The sequence below is a fragment of the Nerophis lumbriciformis genome, linkage group LG17 (assembly GCF_033978685.3).
Source record: "Nerophis lumbriciformis linkage group LG17, RoL_Nlum_v2.1, whole genome shotgun sequence".
NCBI classification, from domain to species: Eukaryota; Metazoa; Chordata; class Actinopteri; order Syngnathiformes; family Syngnathidae; genus Nerophis; species Nerophis lumbriciformis.
The window spans coordinates 10,577,501-10,587,607 of record NC_084564.2 but is presented as its reverse complement, the minus strand read 5'-3'; the positions used below and the strand labels follow the sequence as shown (position 1 = coordinate 10,587,607).

At 33.4% G+C, this 10,107-nt stretch overlaps 1 protein-coding gene across 1 annotated transcript in view; it reads right to left on the bottom strand.

Moving 5' to 3' along the window:
* Positions 1-1,643: 1,643 nt before the first annotated feature.
* The window catches only part of arrb1 (arrestin, beta 1), a 33,954-nt gene continuing 25,490 nt past the window's right edge, over positions 1,644-10,107 (bottom strand). The window contains exons 16-17 of the mRNA XM_061972432.1: positions 8,502-8,612; positions 1,644-2,110 (exon numbers count right to left, since the gene is read on the bottom strand). Of these exons, the coding sequence (XP_061828416.1) occupies positions 8,504-8,612 (109 nt within the window). The 3' untranslated portion in view covers positions 1,644-2,110; positions 8,502-8,503. The remainder of the gene's footprint in view (positions 2,111-8,501; positions 8,613-10,107) is intronic.

Here is a 10,107-nt window from a genome sequence, read left to right as displayed (position 1 = left end):
AAATATGGTGCTACGTGTTCGCCCTTGCTCATAAACACTTTATAACGGGACTGTCCTTGTCGTGACAACGCTGTACAGTGGACGGAATCATAGGTCTGCTTCTTGACACAGCTGGTCTGCCAGACAATAAGAAGACGTAGCATTGTCGCTATATTGAGCAAGTATTGGTACCACTCTAGTTTCAGGTTATTTTTAAGTGACTAGTAACAAGCTGTTTTACTTTTTCCTGCTCTTATTTGTACAACAACTTCTTAATTATTGGCCGATACTGATATTGATGTGAAACGATATCAGCAGGAGTCATACATACTTGTGTTATTTAGTAGTGTGCAATGTTAGAAAAGGTTCGATGAAGTGAAATGATTCACACAGAACAATGGTCGCTATAAAAACATATTTATTATTCCCCGTCCGGGATGGACGCATGCTGTCTTTGAGTTGAAGCGGAGTGGTATTTCTTTTGGCGACAATAATTCATGAGGTTAAGCTCATGACGCAGAACCTACTCAGTGGCCTGGTTGTTAGAGTGTCCGCCCTGAGATCGGTAGGTTGTAAGTTCAAAACCCCGGCCGAGTCATACCAAAGACTATAAAAATGGGACCCATTACCTCCCTGCTTGGCACTCAGGATCAAGGGTTGGAATTGGGGGTTAAATCACCAAGAATGATTCCTGGGCGCGGCCACCGCTGCTGCTCACTGCTCCCCTCACCTCCAACGGGGTGATCAAGGGTGATGGGTCAAATGCAGAGAATCATTTCGCCACACCTAGTGTGTGTGTGTGTGTGTGTGACAATCATTGGTACTTTAACGTTTAACGTTGAATGATGCGGACACGTTTGTTACTGGGTGCTTTCTAATACGCCTTGAAAGACTGTATGTGTAAGTAATATGCAACAATTAATATTTGATACTTGTTTATATTGTTCAATGATTATTACGCGTGTCTCGCTTGAGTGCTAATCGTTTTTAATCATATTTATTTTATAAATATATATATATATATATATATATATATTTTATTATTATTTTTTTTTTTTTTTATTGGTTTTATATGTATTTATTTTATGTTTTTATTCAGTCATTGGTGGAGCTGAGGATAATATTTTATTTTATAATCATTTATTTATTTGTTTAAATGTGCTATATAAATAAAGTGGACCAGTCCACTTTATTTATATAGCACATTTAAACAACAAAATGTTTCCAAAGTGCTGCACAACAACATTAAAAACAATATTCAAATATTATCCTTAGCTCCACCAATGACTGAATAAAAACATAAAATAAATACATATAAAACCAAAAAAAAAAATAAAATAAAAAAAAAAAAAAATAAAAAAAAAAAAATATATATATATATATATATATATATATATATAAAATAAATATGATTAAAAACAATTAGCACTCAAGCGAGACACGCGTGCTTAGCTGTTGTGTAGCTGCTCGCTACGATGTAAATGACTGCAATTTGTGATAGTTGGTCCACTTCCTGTGTTCAACATGGGTCACTTTGTTAAAAAAAATAAATAAAAAAGGCTAGAGATATGTAATAAATCAAGTTTATAATATGCTCATTAAAGGCACTAAAGTATTATGATCATTTAAAGTGACAGCGCTGAACAAATGTAGAGTAGTCAGTGTACAGCTTGTCTAACATTTATTGTCCCTTCAAAATAACACCAGTCCTTCTCGTCTAAACTTCTTTTCTACCATGTTTTGTTGACAATAGTACGATAAACGACAACATTATCGAGCAGATGTAAGAAAGTAGGACACCATACCAAATAATTGAACAAAAAAAATGCTCCAAGAGGCAAGATTGTGCTTCAGGTGTGCTCGGTGAACTAATCAAGCGCTCCTTTTTCTCCGACTTGTGCCAAACGCTCCCTGCTCTCACAGTGTAAACAAACATGGCGTGGATCGTGTGGGACTTCTTTGCGGTTTTCTGAGGAAGACATTTCATGTGCCGTTTGCACCGAATGCTCTGCATCATCACGCTTCAACACATCGAACATCATCGGCCCCCCTGAAAGGTCAGCATCGCTACGACGGTGTTTTGAACAAAGATGGCTAAAGAAGTACTGAACATCTGCTTTTGAAGCATGCACTGCAAAGAGAGGCAACGTGCGCACACACACACACACACACACACACACACACTGGTTATCATTTGGAATGGGGACCAAGTTTTTGATCATGACTTGTGGGGACCACCCTTTCTACAGGTTGTGAAAGCATAAAAAAAATGGTGTAAAATGTCCACTGGCCAGTTAGCTCATACACGTCTTTAAATCTCTGGATTGATGAAGTAATGTGCTGATCATTCTTACTGGGGACCCTGGGGAAAAGACTTCATATGGTTCATGGGGACCAAATTTTAATCATTTTGCATAATTTACATAAATCTGTACGTGACTACTGAGGACCCCAAAAAAAAAAAAAAAAAAAAATTACAAACCCCGTTTCCATACGAGTTGGGAAATTGTGTTAGATGTAAATATAAACGAAATACAATGATTTGCAAATCCTTTTCAACCCATATTCAATTGAATGCACTACAAAGACAACATATTTGATGTTCAAACTCATAAACTTTATTTTTTTTTTGCAAATAATAATTAACTTAGAATTTCATGGCTGCAACACGTACCAAAGTAGTTGGGAAAGGGCATGTTCACCACTGTGTTACATGGCCTTTCCTTTTAACAACACTCAGTAAACGTTTGGGAACTGAGGAGACACATTTTTGAAGCTTCTCAGGTGGAATTCTTTCCCATTCTTGCTTGATGTACAGCTTAAGTTGTTCAACAGTCCGGGGGTCTCCGTTGTGGTATTTTAGGCTTCATAATGCGCCACACATTTTCAATGGGAGACAGGTCTGGACTACAGGCAGGCCAGTCTAGTACCCGCACTCTTTTACTATGAAGCCACGTTGATGTAACACGTGGCTTGGCATTGTCTTGCTGAAATAAGCAGGGGCGTCCATGGTAACGTTGCTTGGCTGGCAACATATGTTGCTCCAAAACCTGTATGTACCTTTCAGCATTAATGGCGCCTTCACAGATGTGTAAGTTACCCATGTCTTGGGCACTAATACACCCCCATACCATCACAGATGCTGGCTTTTACACTTTGCGCCTATAACAATCCGGATGGTTCTTTTCCTCTTTGGTCCGGAGGACACGACGTCCACACTTTCCAAAAACAATTTGAAATGTGGACTCGTCAGACCACAGAACACTTTTCCACTTTGTATCAGTCCATCTTAGATGAGCTCAGGCCCAGCGAAGCCGACGGCGTTTCTGGGTGTTGTTGATAAACGGTTTTTGCCTTGCATAGGAGAGTTTTAACTTGCACTTACAGATGTAGCGACCAACTGTAGTTGCTGACAGTGGGTTTCTGAAGTGTTCCTGAGCTCATGTGGTGATATCCTTTACACACTGATGTCGCTTGTTGATGCAGTACAGCCTGAGGAATCGAAGATCACGGGCTTAGCTGCTTACGTGCAGTGATTTCTCCAGATTCTCTGAACCCTTTGATATTACGGACCGTAGATGGTGAAATCCCTAAATTCCTTGCAATAGCTGGTTGAGAAAGGTTTTTCTTAAACTGTTCAACAATTTGCTCACACATTTGTTGACAAAGTGGTGACCCTCGCCCCATCCTTGTTTGTGAATGACTGAGCATTTCATGGAATCTACTTTTATACCCAATCATGGCACCCACCTGTTCCCAATTTGCCTGTTCACCTGTGGGATGTTCCAAATAAGTGTTTGATGAGCATTCCTCAACTTTATCAGTATTTATTGCCTCCTTTCCCAACTTCTTTGTCACGTGTTGCTGGCATCAAATTCTAAAGTTAATGATTCTTTGCAAAAAACAAATTGTTTATCAGTTTGAACATCAAATATGTTGTCTTTGTAGCATATTCAATTGAATATGGGTTGAAAAGGATTTGCAAATCATTGTATTCCGTTTATATTTACATCTAACACAATTTCCCAACTCATATGGAAACGGGGTTTGTAAATGTTTTTTTTTTCCTACTTTGTAAGTACACATTGAGGAGTTGTGACGTTCGAGTGCGGTCGGGCTTCGTTTGATTGGTGAAACGGAGTCTGTTCTATTGTAAATAAATATAACGATGGCATAAATCAGTGTTTTTCAACCACAGTCTGGTGTCGTGGGAGATTATCTAATTTCAGCTATTTGGGTTAAAAATGTTTTTTGCGAACCAGTAATTATAGTCTGCAAATGATGTGTTGTTGTTGAGTGTCGGTGCTGTCTAGAACTCGGCAGAGTAACCGTGTAATACTCTTCCATATCAGTAGGTGGCAGCCGGTAGCTAATTGCTTCGTAGATGTCGGAAACAGCGGGAGGCAGGGTGCAGGTAAAAAGGTGTCTAATGCTTAAACCAAAAATAAACAAAAGGTGAGTGCCCCTAAGAAAAGGCAATGAAAGTTAGGGAAGGCTATGCAGAACGAAGCTAAAACTGAACTGGCTAAAAAGTAAACAAAAACAGAATGCTGGACAACAGCAAAGACTTACTGTGGAGCAACGACGGCGTCCACAAAGTACATCCGAACATGACATGACAATCAATGTCTACACAAAGAAGGATAAAAACAACTGAAATATTCTTGATTGCTAAAACAAAGTAGATGTGGGAAATATCGCTCAAAGGAAGACATGAAACTGCTACAGGAAAATACCCCAAAAAAAGAAAAAGCCACCAAAATAGGAGTGCAAGACAAGAAGTAAAACACTACACACAGGAAAACAGCAAAAAAGTCCAAATAAGTCAGGTTGTGATGTGACAGGTGGTGACAGTACACCTACTTTGAGACAAGAGCTGTAGTGATGCATGCTTGGTTATGCTTTAAAGTCATATCCAACAATTGCGACGACGACTTTTTACTGTCAACTGAGTTTAGTTTTTTAATGATTTCTGCTGGTGGTGTGCCTCTGCATTTTTTTCAACGCAAAAAATGTGCCTTGGCTCAAAAAAGGTTGAAAAACACTGGCATAAATAAATGTAGCGGTCGCAGTGAAACTAAGTGAGAAAGTTAAAAAAAAAAAAAGAGCGTTTTTTCCCTCACAAAAACACTGAGAAGTAAAAGTATGTTGCATTAAATGTACTGTGATAATTAGGGATGATGTTCGAAACCGGTTCTCACGGTTGTTCGATAAGAAAAGAACCGATTCCATGGACTCGAATCCCTTTTTGAGAACCGGTTCTCGTTATCGAGGCCGCTATAGTAAAGAAAAAGAGTTGGTTCTTTATTCGAATCCCTGGGAACGAATCCCATCCCACAAGAAATGCCCTGTGGGACATCACAGGAAATGCCTTGAGGTGTTTTTTCCGGTCCATTATTTTTGCTGCTTGTGTGACATCACAGGAAATGACGTAGCTCAGTCTACTGACATCACAGGAAATGACGTAGCTCAGTCTACTGACTGAGCTACGTCATTTCCTGTGATGTCACACAAGCAGCAAAAATAATGGACCGGAAAAAACACCTCAAGGCATGGCTATTCACCTATAGCAGGGGTCGGCAACCCGCGGCTCTAGAGCCGCATCTTTAGCGCCGCCCTAGTGGCTCTCTGGAGCTTTTTCAAAAATGTATGAAAAACGGAAAAAGTTGAAGGGAAAAAAATATATTTTCGTTTTAATATGGTTTGTGTAGGAGGACAAACATGACACAAACCTCCCTAATTGTTATAAAGCACACTGTTTATATTAAACATGCTTCACTGATTCGAGTATTTGGCGAGCGCCGTTTTGTCCTACTAATTTTGGCAGTCCTTGAACTCACCTTAGTTTGTTTACATGTATAACTTTCTGCGACTTTCTAGGACGTGTTTTATGCCACTTCTTTTTCTGTCTCATGTTGTCCACCAAACTTTTAACGTTGTGCATGAATGCACAAAGGTGAGTTTTGTTGATGTTATTGACTTGTGTGGAGTGCTAATCAGACATATTTGGTCACTGCATGACTGCGAGCTAATCGATGCTAACATGCTATTTAGGCTAGCTATATGTACATATTGCATCATTATGCCTCATTTGTAGCTATATTTGAGCTCATTTAGTTTCCTTTAAGTCATATTAATTAAATGTATATCTCATGACACACTATCTGTATGTAATATGGCTTTTAATTTTTTGCGGCTCCAGACAGATTTGTTTTTGTATTTTTGGTCCAATAAGGCTCTTTCAACATTTTGGGTTGCCGACCCCTGACCTATAGTGATCACAGAGACAGGTTGTTTTTGTGTTACTGTATATATTTGTTTTTCTGAAAAATCCCACTTAATATACTTCGGGTAACAACAGTCAATATTTATTTATTTAATTTTTTTAGGGGGGTAACAGTCAATATTTATTTATTTTGTATTTTTTTTTATAAAATAATGTGAGCTTTTGTTAAACCAAATATTGTGTTTTTTTCCACATACAACAACCTATCTGGATTCGATAAGAGAATCGATAAGGAATCGGTTCGATAAGAGGATTTGATCATGGGCTCAAACTCGATAATTTCTTATCAAACATCATCTCTAGTGATAATGTAGACCACAAAGTTACTACCGATCCACGTTTGATCATGTAAAAAGTGTTCTATCATTATTACCGGGTGTAGATAGTGATTCTTTGTGTTTAGCTTGTTCGCCAACAACTAAAGAGCAAGATGGAGGATGATGCAATACAAGAATGGATGTGACAGGAAGTACATGCATGTTGTACTAGATGTGACAGGAAGTACATGCACGTTGTACACGTGTCTCACTACATTCAGTTATTGTTCACTTATTCAGGATTCTCATTTCAAAAAGTGAAACTCTTAAATGCTATACGATTACTTTTTATAATCATTTTGATGATAAAAGTGTACAGATTCAATATAGGGTGAAACATTTAAATAATTGTCAGAATGTTTATTATAAATTATAATTCACATTTTAAAAACATGACCTGAATTTTTATTTAGTTTGACTTCAACTCCCTAATTTACTTTTGCAAATATTCTCTTTTATTGAGACACATCTATACATCTATGTATATGTAACATCTATCTGTAGAAATATATGTGTGTGTATATGTATATATATATATATATATATATAATATATATATATATATATATATATATATATATATATATATATATATATATATATATATACACACACAATATAGTTATATATGTATATATACTGTGTGTATATAAATACATGTGTGTGTATATATTATATATATATATATATATATACATACACAATATATTTATATATGTATATATACTGTGTATATATAAATACATTGTGTGTGTGTGTATATATATATATATATATATATATATATATATATATATATACTGTGTATATATAAATACATTGTGTGTGTGTATATATATATATATATATATACTGTGTATATATAAATACATTGTATATATATATATATATATATATATATATATATATACTGTGTATATACAACATATACTGTCCATATATACACACACAGTATATATGTGTGTATATATGTATATACACAGTATATATGTGTGTATATATGTATATACTGAATATATGTACTGTAGGTATATGTATACTGTATATATGTATACATATTTTTTTCATGTATTTTTATATATTAATCATGTGTATATACAATATATACTGTCCACAGTATGTGTGTATATACTGAATGTATGTAGGTATATGTAAATATATATATATATATATATATATTTATCATTTATATATATATATATATATATATATATATATATGTGTGTGTCTGTATATATGTATACATATATATATATACATTTATGTGTATATATTTGTAAATATATATATATATATAAGATATATATACTAGTGCATTTAATATATATATTACACAAGTACATTATAAATATTAGTACAATATATAATATCTATAAACTTGTACTTTTTAAATTAAATACTATTACATATATATCTATAGACTTGTGATCTATAAAGTAGTATATAGTATAAGTACTAGTACAATATAATATATATGGTAACTATAGACTTGTAATCTATAGATAATATTTGTGCACGGAATACATATATAAATAAAAAGGTAGTATATTATAAGTACTAGTACAATATATAATCTCGTTATATATGCCGTGAGTATATAATCCATGTAGTTGCAGTACAAGATGTAATTATTGTAGTTTTGTGTACGATCCGCCAGAAGCAAGTGAAGAATTTGTAAGAAAAGAGCGAGAATCGTAGCGTGACCTTTCACAATAAAGGCGGTCCAAAGTAAAAGCACAATGAGATCCGTTGTCTCGATAAAAGTTCATGCGTGTCATCGGGATTTAGGACCGTGGTCTTGTCGCCTGGCGTGACGGCAGCACACGTTTGTTGGGCCGCAGGACGAGCGACGTATTCTACAACACGAACAAGACCACGATGACGAGTGTCGTTTTCCTGCAGGTGGCGCCCATCTTCACCTTTATGTGTCGTTCACTTGGACACAATCTGGCACCGGCTCTTCGTCTTCCTCATCCTTCGCCCCAATCAGGCGCTGCCGAGCGAAGTCTTCAAAGATGATGTCATCGTCACTGCCGAGCACACAACTTCTACGTCAAACACCGTGAAAAACATTCCTATCAAACAATTATATATTTCATACGATTTTTTATATTATTTCATAGTACATATTTTTATATATTATTTTTATAGTGTATATTATATATTTTTTAATTCATAGTATATATTTGTATGCATTATCTTTATATATCATTTTATAGTGTTTATTTTCATATATTAATCATATGTATTTTTATATATTATCATATAGTTCTATATTTTATGTTTTTTAATTTATAGTATATATTTGTATGTATTATCTATATATAATTTTATAGTGTATATTTTTATATATTATTTATATGTATTTTTATATATTATATTCTATATTTGATATTTTTTCATCTATATTGTATATTTTATATATTATCTTTATATATCATTTTATAGTGTATATTTGTATATAATAATCATATGTATTTTTATGTATTATCATATAGTTCTATATTTTATGTTTCTTAATTTATAGTATATATTTGTATTATATATAATTTTATAGTGTATTTTTTTTTTATATCATTCATACGTATTTTTATATATTATATTCTGTATTTGATATTTTTCATTTATAGTGTATATTATATATCATTTTATAGTGTTTATTTTTATATATTATATATATTTGTTTTATATTTGATATTTATTTCATTTATAGCATATATCTTTATATATTAATCGATATATTATTTTAGAGTATATATTTTTATATATTGTATATATTGTTTCATATTTGATCTTTTTTCATTTATAGCCTATATCTTTATATATTAATCGATATATTATTTTAGAGTATATAGTTTTACATATTTAATATTTTATTCTATAGTAGTACTTTATACTATTAAAAAAACATTTTATTCCACAGTATATACGTTTTATTACGTAGTATATATTTTTGTATATCACTGTATAGTGTACATATTTTTTTACATATGATTTTATATTATATATTTTTATACATTTGATATTTTATGCTATAGTATATATTTTGTAGGATATACAATTGTCAAATTATTTTTATGCATATATTTTTAATGTATTATATTTTTTGTAGTATGTTTTTTATATTATGTGATATGTATTTTTTTTAAATTTGATATATTTTGTATTATTTGATACAAACATTTATATCTCCTGAGTCAACGTCCTCTATAGTGGACATTTTTGTTCTACATAAGGTTGTTTTTGTTTTACCAAAAGTAAAATTGTGACAAAAGAAAACGATTAAAAATAAAAATGTTTCCTGCAAAGACTTTTTGCACCTCAGGATAATTTCTCCAAGCTGCTGTTGTGTTGATGATGTCATCATTGTCACGTGACCACACAGGAAGACACATTAAGACCACAGTCATCAACTTAATGGGATCACATTATTGATCCAACAAATGGGAAACAACACACATGCTGACACACAAACACATTAAACTTGAAAACACAAAGGAACGTGTACACACACAGACAGACTGT